At 42.4% G+C, this 20,439-nt stretch overlaps 2 protein-coding genes across 6 annotated transcripts in view; one reads left to right on the top strand and one right to left on the bottom strand.

Annotated features, from left to right (window-relative positions):
- Window positions 1-5,199: 5,199 nt before the first annotated feature.
- Window positions 5,200-15,705, bottom strand: RWDD2B (RWD domain containing 2B). 2 transcript variants are annotated; one of them, XM_075593927.1, is made up of 5 exons: window positions 15,541-15,705; window positions 12,953-13,212; window positions 11,787-11,854; window positions 8,373-8,738; window positions 5,200-7,354 (listed from the first exon to the last, which is right to left on the bottom strand). In XM_075593927.1, exons 2-5 carry the CDS (start codon window positions 13,157-13,159, stop codon window positions 7,108-7,110), a joined length of 888 nt encoding a protein of 295 aa, XP_075450042.1. In that variant the 5' UTR covers window positions 13,160-13,212; window positions 15,541-15,705; the 3' UTR covers window positions 5,200-7,107. The 2 variants fall into 2 exon arrangements, with proteins under 2 accessions (XP_075450042.1, XP_075450043.1); XM_075593928.1 differs by lacking the exon at window positions 15,541-15,705 and adding an exon at window positions 14,863-15,124.
- A 382-nt stretch (window positions 15,706-16,087) lies between these two features.
- Window positions 16,088-20,439, top strand: part of USP16 (ubiquitin specific peptidase 16) — a 49,258-nt gene continuing 44,906 nt past the window's right edge. Inside the window, exons 1-2 of one of the 4 annotated variants that reach the window (XM_075593926.1) lie at window positions 16,088-16,268; window positions 19,005-19,109. In XM_075593926.1, coding sequence (XP_075450041.1) covers window positions 19,052-19,109 — 58 coding nt within the window. In that variant the 5' untranslated portion in view covers window positions 16,088-16,268; window positions 19,005-19,051. Of the gene's footprint in view, window positions 16,269-19,004; window positions 19,110-19,594; window positions 19,985-20,439 lie in introns of those variants that run through there. The other 3 variants (XM_075593924.1, XM_075593923.1, XM_075593925.1) reach the window with 3 other exon arrangements.

The following is a 20,439-nucleotide window of genomic DNA, read 5'->3' as shown; positions in this document are numbered from 1 at the left end:
TACATCCCGGGCAACGCCGGGTATATCAGCTAGTTGTGTAATAAAACAATGGAACATTATGTTCTCTTTTCTTTTTGGTGTTGCCCTGCATGTCCAAAAGATTATCACGTGGGGTATATAGGGCTTGTTCAATTGCCCTCTGTATATCCACGTCCTTGTATCCCCTTTGAGTAAATCTTGAGGCTAATTCTTTAGATTGTAATAAGAAATTGTCCATATTTGAACATATACGTTTTAGCCTCAAACTGTGCTTTCGGGATGCCTTTAAGTAAAGATTTTGGGTGTCTGCTATTTGCTCTTAGAAAAGCATTTCTAGAGTTAGGCTTCCTGAATAAATCAGATTGTATATGTAAATCTGAATATATACCTTTTTAAATCAAGATATTCAATTGTATGTGAATTGAAAGAAAATGTAAACTGTAAATTTAGTTGATTGTTGTTGAGATGGTCCACAAACTCCCTCAACAACTCTACATCACCTTCCCAAATCACAAGTAAATCATCAATAAAACGCAGATAAAAAATAATATTCTTGCAATAGGGGTTGGTGTGGCTAAAAATGTGATTAAATTCCCAGTATCCCATAAATAAATTGGCGAATGAGGGTGCAAATGATGTGCCCATTGCTGTTCCTCGTGTCTGTAAATAATATTGTGAATCAAACAAAAAGTAATTGTGAGTTAGTAAAAATAAAATTGATTCTGTGATAAATGTGATTTATGCAGGTGATAATTGTGATTTATTAAGAAAAAATTGAATGGCAGTGATACATTGTGTGTGATCAATAACTGTGTATAAGGACTTAATGTCTAAATTGACCCAAAAGAAATTCGAAGACCACGTGATATCTATCAGTGTATTAAGTAAGTGAGTTGAATCTCTGAGTAATGATGGGAGCTTGTGGACCATCGTTGGAAAAAAATGTCAATAATTATTGAATACAGGCATACCCCGCTTTAAGTACACTCACTTTAAGTACACTCGCGAGTAAGTACATATCGCCCAATAGGCAAACTGCATCTCACGCATGCGCCTGTCGTCACGCCCTGAACAGCAATACCAGCTCCCTACCTGCACCGAAGCTGTGCACAAGCGGGGAGACTATAGAGCCTGTTACAAATGCGTTATTTACATCAGTTATGCACGTAAAAGACGATTGCAGTACAGTACATGCATCGATAAGAGGGGAAAAGGTAGTGCTTCACTTTAAGTACATTTTCACTTTACATACATGCTCCGGTCCCATTGCGTACGCTAATGCGGGGTATGCCTGTATTCTTTTTTTATCTGCGTTTTATTGATGATTCAATTATGATTTGACAATGCCCCACGGGCGAAATGCGTTAGAGCGCTAAGGGGGGACCTTTTTTCTCCCTTTTTTAATCTATATTTGCTATGAACCAATAAAGGCTATATATATTTTTTGCACAGTCCAGCCTTCATCCGTTTTTTCCTAGCAGTGCCCGCTGATTGCTCTCTTCATTGAGAGGATATTCCTATATATTGTTTGTAAAACTATTTTGACCCTTCCAGCATTTACTTGGTTTTAACATTACCTATCATCATTATTTTAGTTCTAGTTTTAAATTCACACATTTTTTCTGTCATGATTCAATCATGAATGGGTTATTGCTAGAGAAACATTTGTCAGTTAGTTTTTGTGTTATGTTTGTGCATACATATATATGTGTATACATATTTCATTATATTTTCTTTTGCTTCTTGTGATGTTTCTCTCCTTGTGATATATATTGTGTGTGTGTTTATATTGGTTCTGATCGGGTGTGATGCCAGCTCTCCTGCATAGTGATACACTCCCCACTTAACAATGGGGGCGGGACAACGGAGCGGTTAGCGTGACGTCACATCCGGTTTTGACTCCTATATCAGAGTAGTGTGTAACGAGTAACGGCACTCTTTGACAAAGCCCCACGGGCTGTATCTGCCATGAATCAATAAAGGCAAATTTTTTTGCACAGTCCAGCTTTCAGCTGTTTTTCCAAGCAGTGCCCGCTGATTACTCTCTTCATTGAGAGGATGTTCTTCTGCTCTACTGCTAAGACTTAACGCAGGCCCTCATTTTCTCCCATCTCGGCTATTGTAACCTTCTGCTGTGTGGCCTTCCTGCCTCCCCTTCAATCTATCCTAAACGCTGCTGCTAGAATAATTTTACTCTCTCTTAAATCTGTCTCAGCGTCTATTCTGCTGAAATCCCTCTCCTGGCTTCCTATCAAATCCCGTATCTCACACACACAATTCTCCTCCTCACTTTTAAGGTTACACTCTTCTGCGCCTCCTTATAGCTCAGTCATAATTTCACACTATACGCCATCCTGACTCTTGCGTTCGCCTCAAGGATGTCTTCTCTCTACCACTTTTGTATCTAAATCCCTCTCCCGCCTAAAACCTTTCTCACTGACTGCCCCACACCTCTGGAATGCCCTTCCCCTCAATATCCGACTAGCACCCTCTCTATCCACTCTTAAGACCCATCTTAAAACACCTCTTTAACGAAGCATATGGGCAGCTCCGTGGCTGATACTATATATCTCATATGCACTGACCGTGGCCCCTTGCAGACGCACTTACCAGAACACCTTCCCACTGTCTCTGCACGCTCTTCCAGCTTACCACTTAGATTCTATGCTCTTTGGGGCAGGGACTCATTTTCCTGTTACTTTTACGCCTTTAGCGCATATTCTCATGTTATATTATTATGTCAGGTGTATTACTGCTGTGATGTACTATGTACAGTACATAAATGGAGCTATATAAAGATACATACATACATACATACAAGTGTGCCTTTCAGGGATAACCAGCGGAACTTCACACTCAAACGGCCGGTAGTAGAATTGTGCGGGATATTCACTGCACACAGCAAGACTTGGGGTATAACCTCCTGTGCTACACAGTTTTACTCTCGACTGCTCCGGACACCAACCGCCCGTCTCCGTCATCAATACGAAGGCACTGGATAATGACGTCAGTCCAGTGCTTGTGATAGTCCCAAGAACGCCCCGTCACGGGCTATCGCTACAAAGCACTTTGGCGTATAACCAGTTATTTCGCAGTAGGCGCCTCCGATTTAGGAAACACCAAAAGCAACCTTTTTCCTTTTCTTTTAATGTAATAACATAGCCAGTAGCTGGTTCACATTATGGAATATGGGAGTTGCCTTGTGAACAGCACTTGGAAGAGAGGTATTGCTATGTACATTTTCTCAGAGGAAGGAGATTGTGACCTCTGACCTGGACGTGGTGACGGATAAATAAGACATGTTGCTGCTGCTTAGATGTTCAACTTTAAAAGATACATTATGTGACGGTAGGGGGTAACCAGGCTATATAATAAATGTTACGCTCTCTGGTTACCCCTGATAGCTATATAAACACCATAAGCCAGGGATAATACATGCTGAAAATAAAGTGACCCCTGCTTTTTTCTGTCCCCATGTTCCCTTGGCCCTAGAACTGTGAGATTTCTTGTGTGTCAGTTTTTTGGAGGATATTTGGGTAGAAATGCAATTATTTTGTTTGCAGGAGTTCGGGAGCCGAAGTTACCTGTAGTCCTTTAATTCTCTCCGGCGAGCAGGCATGATTTGCCGGTACTCGGGGTGAATTACACCGGGGCAACCCAGTGTCCCCCAGACTCCTGGATTTCGAGCCCAAATATCCCTTTTGTGTTTGCCAGACTTGGTGGAGCCTGCCCAGCGGGTGGAAATGAGTTAGCTGGGGGAGATACAGCTCATAGGCGCTTCTCCCATTGGCTAAATCATTTCCCGCTCACCCGGCTTTTCGAGCTGGCTTGGCGCGCCTCCTCCTGTGACGTCATTCCCGAGACGAGCCCATGTTTCTATTGGCTGGCGGGGAGGAATTCCCACACTCTGGTCACTCCTCCTTCCTCCGTGCTGAACATAGCTCAGAGAGGGTATGTAAGGAGAAACCCCATTCAGAGAACCAGACGAATTTGTAGCTTGAGGCGATGAAGCCAGGGCGGGCTTTCAAAGTTGCTCTGTTCCAAATAGCAGAGCAACCGGCTTCGTTTTGAAGCTAGGAAAGTCGGCCCTGCAGAGACTAAGTCAGACGCGAGGACCAAGTTCTCATTTTAGAACATAGCGGTAGCGGTCAGGCGTTCCTGCCGAAAGCAGTTCCAGGACTATCGTGACTAGATCCCGGTCAGGATTTTCAGCTGAATCTCGGTCCAGGACATCCGGAACAAGGTTCCGATCAGGGTCAGCCCTTGCAAGCAGGCGCTCTGCACCTAGGAAAGGCTAGATCTCATACCCCAAGACCCCAGTAAGTGTGTATATTTCTGTATTTTGTGTGTTGTTGTATTTCCAAGGTTTTATCCAAATAAACCCCATTTTATTTCACTGCCATGTTTTGCCTATTGAATGATCCCAGAAATATAAGTGTGTTAAAAGACCTGTTCTACCGTGACACATTACATTTGCTGTCTTTCTTCAATTCAATTTAGAAAGTCAGACTATGGAGTGTCTGTATGAAGGCAAAAGTGCGGCAATTCCAGAGCAAAACTATTGCATCATATGTTACCAAAAAAAAATTCCATGGATTTCAATGTCATTTATTTCTTAGAGATGTCTAGAGAAAAGGGCACTGATGATACTGAAGATATACTGCCACGTGTGCATAGCTAGATCAAGTCCATCAGCCAGAAAAACTAGTAAATATCAGGAAAAGTAAAAGCGCTTTCATGGTCTAATGCAAAAATATATATACAACACTTTATTTAAAAAAAATAATTTAAAAAAACAATGTTTTGGTCCAACCATAGATCTTTATCAATATGACAAAGGTTCGTGGTTAGACCGAAACGTTGATCTTTCTGAATACATTTTGTATATTTGTTTTGCATTGAATTGGACCATTAAAGCGCTATTTTCTTTTTCTGATATTTATTTCTTAGATGTATTCGGTGCAGTTTGTTTGGCCCAGTATTCTAGCACTTTTGTCAAGATATATATGCCCCTATGTGTGTCCACAAGGGTAGTTGGAGACCTGATACTTTACACTTACTGTACTTTGGCCATGAATTGATGTTATTACAGGGAGTACAATACTAATGAATTGTGCTTTCCATTTTTATTGGCTGTTGTGTGTTTAGGTTTGTTTATGAACAGTGATGTGTACTTACTGTATAGTTTTAAGTATTATAAGAACAAAGTCAACATCAAAACATTTTATATACGCTAAAATTTAATATCCATTTATTTAAAAAATATAAAAATTCAAGTACTTTATTCATTGTCAATTCCATTTTACTTCCCATATTTGCATAGATGAAAATATGAAACTGTTGCCTTGCAAATTTAGAAATTGTGCAAAAATAAATCAGTAGTTCATGATGGGGACCCTTGAAAATGAATAACTGCTGAATGAAACAGTATTTAAAGCAGCAGTCCAAGCTGCCAATAAAAAAAAAAAAATCTCTTTAGTATGTGCATCAATCCAATCCACACAATTATAAGTAATTAGCTAAATTGCCGATCGATCCGTTCTCTTGTGATCGATCGGCGAAGATTTGGCTCATGGGTTCACACTAAATGGATGTTAGTGCAGTAGAAGAGGACCAAAGAAGTTCTGTGGAGAAGATCATGTGACCAGGCAGTCACTGGATACAAATAGTGCACTGCTAGAAAGAGGGCAGGGGTCAAGAGGTGTGCCAGAGCCAGTTTCAGAAGAGGAAGGGGATGTGACTTTGTAAATGGTTGCTATAGAAAAAAAATGCATGTTACATTATAATACATTAAAAGTGTCTTTTACAGTTGATTTTTTTTAAAATGCTACAAGTATTTTCATGTAGTACAGAACTGATTTATTATATAAAAAATAAAACACACCTGTAGGATATTGAAAACACATAGTACTGTCACTCCATATGTGGAACTCCTCAGGTGCGTGGAGGTTAACCTCATATGAAGAAAAGAACACAAATGCAAAGGGTATAGTGTATTAACATTTACTCATGATGACAAACAACACAGGGGGGGGGGGAGGAAACGAACGAAACGAAACGAAACTCTCCCCGCTGGTTTATAAGCAAGACATGACTTCAGGTGCACTTCAACCCTTCTCCCGAAATGACAGCTCCAAAATCAGCTGCTGGGCATGTAGAGACACATGCAAACTCCGGTCTCCTCCTTCAGCGCCTCTCACCCACATGTTTCGTCCAAAGATGACCCCAGGCGAAGTCTTTGGACGAAACATGTTGGGCTTTTTGACTCTCTGAGGCCACCGCATTAACCCTATACTATCCGGATTGGCTGGGGAGGCTGTGACATGTTGAAACGGACGGAGGACTCTGAGCGCGGGTGAGAGGCGCTGAAGTAGGAGACCGGAGTTTGCATGTGTCTCTACATGCCTCGCAGCTGATTTGGGAGCAGTCATTTCGGGTTGAAGTGCGCCCGAAGTCACTTCTTGCTTATACACCAGCGGGGAGAGTGTGAGTTTGTTTCCTCCCCCCCTGTGTTGTTTGTCATCATGAGTAAATGTTAATACACTATACCCTCTGCATTTGTGTTCTAGCTGAAAATAGCCCCCAAACCGTCCAGTTCTAGTCCTGGTAAAATAAAACAGGGGTTTCTGCTTTAACCTAATGTCACTCACCCAACAAACTAAGGTATAACCTCCTGCCAGATATGGGCCACTGAGTCCTCTCACACCCACCCCGCCCCCCCAAATCATCTCAATCGAGGAACCACTATTTGTGATTTTTTGGTATTTAGTGTGAGTAAGATGACTATACAAAATGTCTTGTGGAAACTTTGCCAGGCGTGTGTGTGTCTTTCGCTACAAGGAAAATAATGCATATATGGATATTCAGCAACATTGGATAGGACAGCATGTGTAGGGAGAAGTAAGAGGGAAACGCCAAATTAACTGCTGATTTATCTAAATCATATGGTCATAACTAAATCATAAGGTCACATTTATCATTGTTACTTATCAGAAAACATGAAAAAATGATTGTGTTTAATAACATTTGTTTGCCATTGCAGGAGGAAGGCATAATCACTCACTGGTATAAACACCCATACTCTTGGAGATACTTAAACCGGGAACATGGGTTTGCTTTCCGTGCTTCCTACCGCCCTTCGATACCAAAGTACATTGGGAAGATATTGGCACAGCCGTATTCACTAAGGAACTGGTAGAGCTGGCCCAGGTCCATGTGATTCCCCCTTGTGCCGTGCACGTCAAATACTTTCTCTTCCAAGGGCGGAAATCGTTTTAGTTTCTGGATTTCTCCACTTGTGTCCGAGACTGCGCAGGACAAAGGAACGTCCTCTCTGTGTCGAATTAAAATTCGCTTCCATGTCAATTTTCTTATTCTGTGAAATGTTAGAGGGGCAAAATAAACAACAAATAATCATATTAGGCAACTACGACACATTGAAAAGCAAATACCCTAATGAGAAGCAAGTACCCTAATGAGAAGCAATTACCCTAATGAATGATTGGCAGGAAAGTAGCAAGGATTATACTTGTTCTAACAAAAAGACGACGGAAAGACAAAATACATGCGACAGGAAAAGAATGCTCTAACAAAATACATTTAAAATGCATCAAGGGTGCCCTTTTACTAGAGCCCTAACCATGTACCTTTGGCCTCCGCAGGAGCTTCAGAAACACTGTGCTTTTAGGGGTTGTTCTTAACTCCCAATGATTTGTCGGAATGCCAAGCGAGACAATTACCCTTCACCAATTATATCAGGGGTGGCCAACTCCAGTCCTCAAGGGCCATCAACACGTCAGGTATTAGGGATATCCCTGCTTCTGCACAGGTGGCTCACTTTACGTCTGAGCCACTGATTGAGCCACCTGTGCTAAGCAGGAAACATACTTAAAACCTGATGTGTTGGTGGTCCTTGAGGACTGGAGTTGGCCACCCCTGAACTATCATTGTCACATTATGGTTCTTGTTTGTGAGCTGATCCACATTAATTTCAGATCTGGGAACGCCCTGCTTCCTGAGATACTCACCTCTGTAGGGGGTGCCAGTAGCAGCGCCGACTAGGCTAGTTGGGGCTAACATAATGGCGACTTAAAAGTCCTGCGAGACAATAGGAAGCCATGATGTCATCCCTTGCGGCTTCCTATTGGCCCATGGGACATTTAAACTGAGCAGAGATACTGGCACTCCCGAAGGAGGTAACTCGGGAAGCAGGAGGTCCCCGCAGAGGAAATCAACGCAGTTCAGCTCTAGAGACCCCCTTCTTCAATGGTATGCTGAGAAATGGCATGTGATGTATCGGACTGAACTCTCACTGCCAGTATTGCCCTGCTCCGAGTAGTTATTGTTGGAATTTCAGCTTTCTCGCTGTCAAAATAATAGCAACAGCAACAAACCTGGCCCAGAACTCTTCACAGGTGTCTTGTGGTCCTTCTACACACACAACCCCAGGTTTTCCCGGCATGCTGAATCCAGAGAGGTCCAGCTCTTTCGACCATTCTAAAATATGTTTTCTTTTTTGCTTGTTGTAGATATGATGACTGTATATCCACAGTCTAGTGAACATGGCATCTTTGGGTGGCATTGTGTCTGTCTGCAGTTCTGAGGAAGGCTCCATTTCCTTGTTCAGATAAGTAGAAGCGTTCTCTTTCACCCACTCCGAGGCACTTAGTATGCACACATCTCCACTGCAGCTGCTTTTCAAGTACATGCTGAGGTCGGTGTTCAGCTGGGCCTGCTGTGACCGCACCAGTAAAGGGGATCTATGAAGAAGTAAAAGAACATGTTACAACGTGTTTCTTATGGAGAAGACAGAGCCTCGAATGATATTGTTTGTAGCTGCCTAATAACGCAGGAGCTAGAAATATTGCAGCGCGAGACCTGTAGTATTATACCTTTTGATAATTATCATATGGTTCTTATCAAATCTTTGTGCCTCAAACCTCCAAGACGAGTCCCTGTATTAGTCCAAGTACTGTAATACTTGATATTATTTCTATTTTGTGAAATATCAAACATCTAAGTAAATGCTTGTAATGTGCCATTGTTCTCAATGATACGTAGAAGACAACTACAGTAGCTAAGCACTCTGCATAATGCAGCTCGCACCACTGCTTTATTTCCTATCAACTGTTTATATAGTCTGTCTTGTATATAACTTTGACCATATTTTATGGCCAACACACAGCACAATCATGCTTTTAAATGTCTAAATGTAGTCTGTGTGTACTATAAAGTTAATAAGCATTGTAAATGCTGGGTGAGCTAGCATAATACCAGGCCGTAATATACAAGGCAGTATTGAAAACACAGCTTTTCGAAAGATTCGGCTTGGTGTTGTGTTCTGCACGTGGTGGTGGATTTGGAATTGTTCTGCAGGAGGTGGCGGGTTTGGAATTGTTCTGCAGGAGGTGGCAGATTTGGAATTGTTCTGCACGAGGTGGCGGATTTGGAATTGTTCTGCACGAGGTGGCGGATTTGGAATTGTTCTGCACGAGGTGGCTGATTTGGAATTGTTCTGCACGAGGTGGCGGGTTTGGAATTGTTCTGCACGAGGTGGCGGGTTTGGAATTGTTCTGCACGAGGTGGCGGGTTTGGAATTGTTCTGCACGAGGTGGCGGATTTGGAATTGTTCTGCACGAGGTGGCTGATTTGGAATTGTTCTGCACGAGGTGGCGGGTTTGGAATTGTTCTGCACGAGGTGGCGGATTTGGAATTGTTCTGCACGAGGTGGCGGATTTGGAATTGTTCTGCACGAGGTGGCGGATTTGGAATTGTTCTGCAGGAGGTGGCGGATTTGGAATTGTTCTGCACGAGGTGGCTGATTTGGAATTGTTCTGCACGAGGTGGCGGATTTGGAATTGTTCTGCACGAGGTGGCGGATTTGGAATTGTTCTGCACGAGGTGGCTGATTTGGAATTGTTCTGCACGAGGTGGCGGATTTGGAATTGTTCTGCACGAGGTGGCGGATTTGGAATTGTTCTGCACGAGGTGGCGGATTTGGAATTGTTCTGCACGAGGTGGTTAATTTGGAATTGTTCTGCATGAGGTGGCGGATTTGGAATTGTTCTGCACGAGGTGGCGGATTTGGAATTGTTCTGCACGAGGTGGTTGATTTGGAATTGTTCTGCATGAGGTGGTTGATTTGGAATTGTTCTGCATGAGGTGGTTGATTTGGAATTGTTCTGCAGGAGGAGGCGGGTTTGGAATTGTTCTGCACGAGGTGGCGGATTTGGAATTGTTCTGCACGAGGTGGCGGATTTGGAATTGTTCTGCACGAGGTGGCGGATTAGGAATTGTTCTGCACGAGGTGGCGGATTTGGAATTGTTCTGCACGAGGTGGCGGATTTGGAATTGTTCTGCACGAGGTGGCGGATTTGGAATTGTTCTGCACGAGGTGGTTGATTTGGAATTGTTCTGCACGAGGTGGCGGATTTGGAATTGTTCTGCACGAGGTGGCGGATTTGGAATTGTTCTGCACGAGGTGGTTGATTTGGAATTGTTCTGCACGAGGTGGTTGATTTGGAATTGTTCTGCATGAGGTGGTTGATTTGGAATTGTTCTGCAGGAGGTGGCGGGTTTGGAATTGTTCTGCACGAGGTATTGTTCTGCACGAGGTGGCGGATTTGGAATTGTTCTGCACGAGGTGGCGGATTAGGAATTGTTCTGCACGAGGTGGCGGATTTGGAATTGTTCTGCACGAGGTGGCGGATTTGGAATTGTTCTGCACGAGGTGGCTGATTTGGAATTGTTCTGCACGAGGTGGCGGATTTGGAATTGTTCTGCACGAGGTGGCGGATTTGGAATTGTTCTGCACGAGGTGGTTGATTTGGAATTGTTCTGCACGAGGTGGCGGATTTGGAATTGTTCTGCATGAGGTGGTTGATTTGGAATTGTTCTGCACGAGGTGGCGGATTTGGAATTGTTCTGCACGAGGTGGTTGATTTGGAATTGTTCTGCAGGAGGTGGCGGATTTGAGATTTCCTGCCAACTATATGTAATAGAAAAAAACTGAAATGCTAATGGGGAATTGTGAAACGGTAGAAGGTTAATAGTAGGGATGATTGCAGTGTTTTAATGTACTGTTGTTAGGTACCACATTAATCTTGCTATTGTGTTACAGTACTTTTAGTATGCAACTTCGCATCATCTCTCTTCTGTGTAATGCTAGTCATGTATTGGGTTATTTGCAGGGCTTCTGGAACCTTCAAGGAAAAGGAGCGACTCAGTGAATAGAGCCACAGACTCTGTAGTCAATGACACTGAGTTTGAATGAGGTGAACCTGGTTCAATCCCCAGTGTCCCCCACGCAAATCACTTCATCTCCTTTCTGCCTTAGGGAAAACATAGATTGTAAGGTCAACCGGGCAGTGACTGTGTGTGTAGATTCGTATGTACTGCGCACCGTGCACTATATTGAAAGTGTGAAGTGCTGCGAGTCCCATTGGGAGAAAAGAGGTATATGAGAAAGAGATTGTGTTTTTTTTTTTTTTTGATCAACCAGAAACTGTACAAAATGATTCTGAAAATATTAAGAATAGAGCTTGGATACTAACTAGGGCGGACAAGGGTTTTGTCACCTCATTCATTTTTTATTTTATTTATTTTTTATTGAAACCTGATTTATTCTGGTAAATTACTATGTACAAATGTTATAAGCAAAGTGTCCCGACACGGTTTTCCTCTACAGAACGATCAGTGGTTGCTTGCGCTTTCTTGCAATAAATGTGTAGTAAAGAATATACAGTATTTACAATTAAGAAATATTACTTCAACGTGTCCACACGAATTAACACACGTGTATACATTACCTGACTATAATCTCGGGAGGAACATTTGGGTAATGCAGAGGATACGAGCAGTGCAGGGAAAGCACCTCCTAAAAAGGGGGGACAAAAAGGGGACTGCATAATCAGATACATTGTGCATTGTTGTGCAGGTCAAGGGGTTCAATAGCAATCTCATCCGTTCCATGCTACAACCCCTCAGGATGAGGGTTTAGCATTAAAGCAGCAGTCCCCCTACTTGTTGTTTTGATCCGGGTCGGTCCCCCAAAGCTGAATAGCGCTATTTTCTCCTTTGCATACCCCCCATGGTTCCCGAGATACTTAACGACGAGGTTACAGCATTGAAAGCTCCCTTCGGGGGAAACAAAATGGCCGCCCAATCTCGTGCTAATAGAAAGCTGCGACATCATCGATTGCGGCTTCCTATTGTACAGCCATTTAAATCCCCTTTAAAAAGCAGGAAGTCATGCTGGGAACCTCACTAGTAATTATCTTGAGGACCGGGAATCCCCAGAGTTGAAAATAACATGGTTCCGATGTGGAAAAAAAAAACCGGCACACATACTGTAAAAAACAAAAAACAAAAAGGGGGGTTTAGTTAGGGGGGGATTGCAGCTTTAACAATTTTATTAAGTAGAAAGATACCATCGATATTGCATTAACATTTTACAGCAAATAAAAATATCACTTGCGAGCACCTGCAACCCTGCTTTTCATCTCTTACCATACAGTGCTTCCACTGCCGCCAGGGATTCTGGGTAATGACATGTAACTGAGAACTCACACTGTGGAATACGGCAGGCGTAAGTTTATAGGGGGGTCCATGTTAAAATGAACAAGAAGCACAAAGTGACACACCGTGTGCTCATTTGCATGCCATTTCCCAGAATCCATGGCTGCAATGAAAGCACTGTATGCTAAGAGATAATGGTGAAAAGCAGGGTTGCAGACCTGTCCGAGACGTGAATGTGCACACAAGTGGGATTTTTATTTGCTGTACACTGTACGGTGGAGTGTTTTTGTCCCTTTTTTACTCACCATAACTTATTAATATTTTACAAAGCCCAAAACAAGACTATGTACGTGATAAGTTACATAAATATTGCAGAGATAGTGGCACGGCTGCTTTTATACCAAATGTTTTATTACCACATCTCTCTGGGCGATAACCACAATAGAACATACATTACCTTGGCTGCATTGGTACTTTCTAGTTGCACATTAACGGTGAACTGAATTTTGGAAGAGAGTGTATTTGTCGTCCTCTTCTCTGCATAATCTCTCAGTTCTGCCAACGCCAGCTGATCCGTCACAACAAACTCCTCTTCCATGGGGAACATGCTGGAGAGCAGGTCTAGCTCAGACAGCTGGGCTTCAGCTTCCTCCTGGCTCAGCATCTTCAGAGGGCATCCCCAGAGCTCATTCAGAGATCAATTGGAAAAGCCCATCACTAAATTAAACATGTAAAAATCATACGTGCAACAATTTGAAGAACTAAATGAGCATTTACTCCCCAACACTTAGATGGGGGCCTACAGGTGCAAACTGTGATATTGAATTGGAAAAGCACATTAGCATGTTCTTCATAGAGTCTGATCAATGCACCTGATAGATCTGTTGAGATGTTTCCCTTGCTTTATTTTGCTATAGCACTCCATGGTCCATATTCACTTAAGGGTGCTATACTTTAGCATGTGCCAAGCTCCCGTGCGAAGGACTGCAAGTTAAGACGTGTAAAGCTTAGCACCCTTCAGTGAAAATGGGCCTATGCCGGTGTCTAGAATTTAGGACTGACTCCTAAGGATTCTGTTAAAAGGATTATTTCTCTTGGCAGAAAGTAATAATACTCCCTTAGAAAAAGTAAACACACATTTTTTTTTTACTTACTTTAAAAGATTTCTTATTGCCCTTTTTTATTTTTTAAATCCGATACTTTATTTAGGAGATCGAAGTGTCCAGAAGATACAAAATGAAACCCTTCCCATTGCAATGTCAAGGTTATCATGGTAACCTCCGAAACTAGAGATTAAAAAAAATGTTGGTAGGCAGGCTGGTAACGCTGTGTGAATCCTCCTGCTACCTCGTCACTGGTCACACTCTACGCGTTTCACATTATCAAAGGTTTCATCAGGAGTCCTAACTCTAACCTGCCTGCCTACCACTCCACCTCCATTCGGGGATTCCATCCAGATACATGAGGACGGACGACGCACGCCATACAGAGCACGGGAGCTGAATGCTGTCAGCGTCGGTTCCATGATCCAAATGCTTGATTTTATCTTGCACAATGTGAGTGTATTCTACCATTGATTTTTCTAAGATAAAGTTTTACCAGTCTGCGCTGTGTCCCGTTTTTCTGCTTTACTCCACTAAGGTTCCTGTACGCGTATATACATATGCTGACAAGCTTGGTGCTACAGAACAAATATACCTTTATGCACACTTCTATACTAAGAAATTTGTGAATACACATTTATTTGGATTTGTTTAAGGATCTATTGAAGACTGATACTTTGAAAAACACATTTGCACTATTTGCTTGTGTTTATCTTTATATATATATATATATATATATATACACCTGCGCTCCCCAAAAACCTTGACATCTGATATTGTTTGGATTGAAGAATGCAATCTACTCGAAGGGTTGAAGCTGCAATATATTGATTTGTCAGTGCAGCAGAAGAGGACCAAAGATGCAAAGTTCTGTGAGGAAGATCATGTTACCAGGCAGTCACTAGATATAATTGGTGCACTGCTAGAGAGAAGGCAGGGCTCAAATGGGCTGTGCCAGTGCCTTTTTCAGATGAGGAAGGGGGGTGGACTTTGTAAATGGTAACCGAACTTTGAGTTAAACTCATATAGACTTCTGGGAGATCTCTCCTTTCACATTTCATCTTATATCACAATTTTCTGAAGCCAGGGTCACGTTTGATGTGTGAATGGCTCCCGATAGCATTAACTCAGTTCCCTTTTAAATCACTGCAAGCCCTGTAATATTTCCTCCACTTTATTGGGAAAAGCAGCAGAACATAGATACTTGTGGATGGTATGTAGTGGTGATTATTAGTTAGAAACCGGTAAAAAGAGATGGCCTCACCGTGGGAGATTAACAGAAGGGTGCTGTTCTCACTGTCTCCAGGGTGGAAAGGGAAGTGAGGGGCAGTGTGGGTAAAGGGAATAGCCTTGGGACAGACTATCTTTCAACAAACAGGAGGGGGGCAGACTAGCCCATTCTGGTGAGGATCTCAGAGGCTGCAGTAGCAGCTCACTGATGTCATGCCCAGAGGCAAGAAATGCAACATTGTTGCATGTTACACAGGCACAGTATGTGTGTGCAAACTCCATGCAGCTGAGAATAAGATCTGACAGGCAGAAGCTGCAAAGGAGAGAGGGGGGTGAGTCAGAAATGTAGTTCTTGTTCCATGACACACAAGATCAATTCCTTAAATGTCTCATTTTTTGGTACAGAAATACAAGCTCACCCTAAACAAACATGATGTGACTGACATTCAGAACTGGATCCAGTGGACAACCCCCCAGCCTATAACTTGCTCGCCCACAAGATCATGACATAGGGACACATACTCAAGATGATGGGAAGGGGGGGGAGGGGTAATCAATCAACTTTGAACCCATTTTAACATCAATCATCCACTTTGAAGCTATGACACTTTTATAACTGCTATTAGCTCTATGTGGTCCTACAGGTATGTGGGACTGCAGTTTTAAGTGACACAAAGTCAGGATTACCAGTGGGATTCATTGCATCTCTTACCTGTACAACACCCCATGAGCCTTACAATGCTGCACACACACTACTGCAGACACAGCGACCCCAGAGGCCTAATATTGATCTGACTGCCACTCAACCCCTGGCCGGAGACTGAAGCACATGGCTGCCATCTTTGGTACAGGCAAGATGCCCTAAACCTCTGCAAAAAGCATAGCTGTAATGGTCCAATGTGCTAACAGACACGGAACAAAAAAACAACATCACTTAACAATATACACATGTTGTAATGTAGCTTTGCTGCTGCTCATTATGTTAGAACATAAAAAGGAGAAGTGATCTATGTTTTATAAACTCAGTCAAATAAAATACGTAAACACCGTCCTCCACATAAATCGACGTTTGCCCAAAACAAACATGGCCGCCCTGCGTTAGAGGTATAGTGACGCGTACGGCGCCCCCCCTCTCGGCAGCTATTATGTCTCTAGTAGAGCAATTCGCTGGTTTCAGTTTGCCGGGTGCTCTCTTCTGATTGGTTCTCCCAGTCGCCCATCATCACAGACCTCTGGAGGTGGTTCTTTCCGATTGGATTGTAGCGTCACGAAATGACGTACGTACGTACGTGCGTGTCAGGCTGGTGGGTAGAGAAGGAGTTAGCCGGTAACGTGGCTGGGCTCCTGACGGGAGGGCAAAAGTCACCGGACCAGTGCAACAGCGGCACATGACGGCTGGCGCCGGTTAAAGAGTCCTGAAGAGCTGATTGGAGGCCAGAGGTAACTGGAAGCGGGGTGCGCGCGCGCCTCCAACAAGACCGGGGGCACAAACTACCGCAAATCCTTTAAAAAATATATATATCTTTATTGAATAGACAAATATACAACAATAAGGAGCAAATACAATGTGCATACAATAGATAAATATATCACATATTGATCATTTTGTTCTAATACAACATGAAATTGAATCGCTTGCTTAGCTCTAAGCACACACACCACAAATCTCCATCCTTATGTTTACCGTAAAATAATAGTAATACAATGTATATGTATAAAGAGATCTCTCGGGTAGGGGTTGTTCATTCCTGTAGGATAGTGAAACATGTCTGTGTTATGAGAGGGCACTTAGGAGTTGGGCTACAGTTACATGGGTAACTCCTGCGACCTCCTGTCACAGATGCCAGCAATACATTGTTTTGCAATACCCCATGAATGTGAGATGTGGGCAATGGAAAAGTACAGTATGAGTGCGGCTTGATTTGAAGCCTATGAGGCTAACAAAAAAATCCGATATATTGATTCCTAATGAGGTGGCCCCTCTTCGATATGTTGTGAGGCCACCTGTCCCATGCAGGAGAACTTTTTGGTCCCATTCGTTTGACTGGAGCTGAACTCTTCTCCAGCACTGGGACAGTGACCGCCTTGCAGCATATTGAGTAGGGGCCGATGAGTGAAGCATGATCAGTCCCTTTTCTGTAAGGGAAAATGTCAGGTGTTGGGTTCCTGTCTTGTAACATTGCCATGACATATGGCATCCAAGTTTCACCATCCTACTCTGCAAAGAGCGAAACAGTAATCTGATAAGGACAACATATAAGTAAAAACATTGAATACATTATTTTTTTTAAAGTTGGTTATGTTATGTCCTACTTTTAGGATGCAACGGTGTCACGGGGGGTGCGAAGCAGTCTGTGCTTCTTGTTTATATTTATTTTATTTAAAGCTTACCTGAACTAGGGTGTAATAGGAGCTAATTCGCAGTTTCCCGTTCCTCAGACAGTGTCACTGGTGTCACTGGTGGACACACAATGACAGCATGATCAGGTCTCTCTCCGGCACAAAATAACAAGGTGCAACGTCATGGGGAGAGGACATTGCGATTTTCTATTTGTGACCACGCAGCCATATTTGTCGTTTTCTTTGTGTAAAAACTGACACACAGAAAACTACAAATATCTTGAACCAAGGTAAACAATAAAAAAATCATGATTGTTGCTTTAAAATCACCCTGTAATCAGGATAAATGCTGTCGTTGGCGAGTCATGCACAGGAGAGCAACGATGCGTATAATGCTGATGTTTAGTAGCTAAAAAGAAGTCTACACTATACACTTCAATGCTCCTCTGCATTACCTCAATGTGTTGTGATGCCAATCTTATGTCATATGCTTCGAAACATTAGTCTAAACTTGGGGAGGGAATCTCAAGCTTTTTCCTGTCACAGAACACTGCATTGTTAATAATCATGGGGATGACAACATGACATACAAACTTAGATCATCAATATATTAATAACTGTATGTAATACATGTGTGGACCTGTGCCTGCAAAGTAGCAGGTCACAAATCAGCTCACAGTGATAGAAAAACCTGCAGGCTGTATTTGAGAGTTGCCCAAACTACATTTCAGGGGTTCCAGGGGTCACCGTTTGAGAGCCAGTTGCCTCAAGTTTCTATAGTAAAACATTTGCAGTTCAAAGTGTCACTTTAGCAGACAAGTGCCAACATAAACCCACTCATGCCACCTTTTTCTCTGATCTCTATCAGTTTTATACTTAAAGCTGCAGTTCAAGCTGTCGTTTAAAAAAAAAAAAAAAAAAAAAAAAAAAATGTCATTCAATTTGTGTCATTCAATGTGTGTATCAATACAATCTGCACACAGACAAGTGATTAGCTAAGTTACTGATCGATCTGTTCTCCTGTAACCGATCGCTGAAATTTGACTGGGGGTTCACTAAATGCATCTTGGGTAATCTTCTGCTGCACTGACAGCCAAAGTTCTGTGAGGAAGATCATGTGACCAGGCAGGCACTAGATTCAATTGGTTCACTGCTAGAGAGGGCAGGGCTCAAAAAATTCGATGCTGTTACAGAAGAGGAAGGAGATGTGACTTTTTAAATGGTTGCTATAGGAACAAAAATGCCAGTTACATTAGAATGCATTAAAAATGTCTTGAAAATTGTGTATTTTTTATTTTTTTCAATGCTACAAGTATTTTCTCATAGTACGGAACTGATTTATTAAAAAAAACACATGTAGGATATTGCTCGAACTGTGGCTTTAAAACAGACCCTATTTATTTTATGCACGTACTGTATGTAACCTTTTCTTACATAGCTCACTAGATTTCTTTGGTAGGAGGAGTAATAAGCGAGTTTGTGGCACATTGTGACCTCGTATCACTTCCTCAGAGGGGATGTGCGCATTCCTCCTTCGATTTATGGAAAATTAGTCTTTCACGTTGTTACTGGGGTATGTTCACTTTTATTTGTATATTATAGAAATATATATATTTTTAAGAGGAAGCCTATGTTTAGTTGGAGAGTTATCCAATGCCATGGGTTACTTGGCTGAAATGCATTGATCAGTTTGCTGCTTAGAGGGTACATACCGTTGTGGTGCTTTTCCTCCAGCAGGAGAGGGTTTCATGTTTTAAATCCCTGTAATGCAGTAAATCATAGATTTCTGTGTGCTCTAAAACTGCTCTACTAAATGCTTTTTTCTGTTTCTTACAGCCATTGCCTTTATTATTTTTTTTTGGAAGATATCTTGAAACGCTGCTATGGTAAAGAAAAGAGCAAAAGGCAACATGGGACAAGAGTCTCTGGATACTGGTACAGGTCATTTTTGATATCTATCTATCTTCTTTTTTTTTTTTTGTTATCTATTTTTCAGCATATTTAGTGGGTTACAGAAAAGAAAAAGGGGAGTCAAGGGGATAAATACAATAGTCATCTTGTTACATTGCAATTTCAGACCGGTAAATGATACTTGGTATTATCAAAAAAACATATATCGGGACAACAAGTTGTCAGAGAAAACAAAATGTACTAAAAGTGTAAGATAAGCAATCTCTATATAAAGGACTAGTGCAAAACACTGCGCATATAACAGACAGGACATAGACAAAGTAACAAAATGAGACGTAGTACTTCTCCACAAAGCTCGATGGTGGGGAGGGCACAGCATAGAGGAGCAAAACACGACATGGATATGAGGGGAGACGATGGACGCATGGAAACAATAAGAGAGAAAACTGCCACAAAAAAGGAGTGAAAAACATTGATAGGAAAAGATGTGTGGGGGGATGGGGGAGACGCCTCCTTGCTGAATTTTCCATTGAGCGACTTCCCGTTGGAGATTTTAGAACTGCAAATTCGGAGCCTGTTGACGGTTTGATTTCTTTATCTCCTTTTTGACCTTAAATATATTGTGGGAGCCTATTTCTAGTTTATAGGGAAGTACCACTGGCATTGCCCTGTGGGAATTGGGCCTGAAGAAGGGGTTCACTCCCTGAAACTTTGTCCCCCTTATTTAATTACTTTTGTTATCCTGCGCACCTTTCTCCCCCCATCTTTTCCTATCACTGTTTTACACTCCTTTTGTGGCAATTTTCTCTCTTATTGTTTCCATGTGTCCATCGTCTCCCCTCATATCCATGTCATGTTTTGCTCCTCTATGCTGTGCCCTCCCCACTATCGAGCTTTGTGGAGAAGTATTACGTCTCATTTTATTACTTTGTCTATGTCTTGTCTGTTATATGCGTAGTGTGTTTTTTGAACTAGTCCTGTTATATAGAGATTGCTTACCTTAGGCCGGGCCGCGCTTATAGTCCCGGCGACACGACGTAGCGTCAAAACAAATGTATTGAATCCGTTGTGTGCGCTTATAGTAGGAGCGGCGTGACGGCTTGGTCGCGATCGTGGAAGTCAATTACATTTGATTTTTCAGAGACCGCAGCGTGATGTCCGCGTCTCCGTAGCAAGGACAATAAGCGGCCTTACCCTTTTAGTACATTTCATTTTCTCTGACAACTAGTTGTCCTAATATTTTGTTGCAAGTTTGAGTGCTGGGAACTATTTTTTGTTTTTCTGCTGTTACCTTTGGGGGAAATAGGGTCCCTGGTTCTTCTCGCTGCAGTATTTCCTCAGTTTTGTCCAATTACTTAAG

Source organism: Ascaphus truei, chromosome 3 (assembly GCF_040206685.1).
Source record: "Ascaphus truei isolate aAscTru1 chromosome 3, aAscTru1.hap1, whole genome shotgun sequence".
NCBI lineage: Eukaryota > Metazoa > Chordata > Amphibia > Anura > Ascaphidae > Ascaphus > Ascaphus truei.
This window is presented reverse-complemented; position numbering and strand designations above follow the sequence as displayed.

Bases quoted from the DNA above. Each gene is read 5' to 3' on its own strand.
- RWDD2B (XM_075593927.1), bottom strand. From the start codon at position 13,159: ATGCTGAGCCAGGAGGAAGCTGAAGCCCAGCTGTCTGAGCTAGACCTG. The intron at 8,739-11,786 runs GTAATGTATACA...ACTTCTTCATAG, and splicing joins CCTCCCGAGATTATAGTCAG to ATCCCCTTTACTGGTGCGGT. The intron at 7,355-8,372 runs GTTTGTTGCTGT...AACATTTCACAG, and splicing joins TGTGAAGAGTTCTGGGCCAG to AATAAGAAAATTGACATGGA.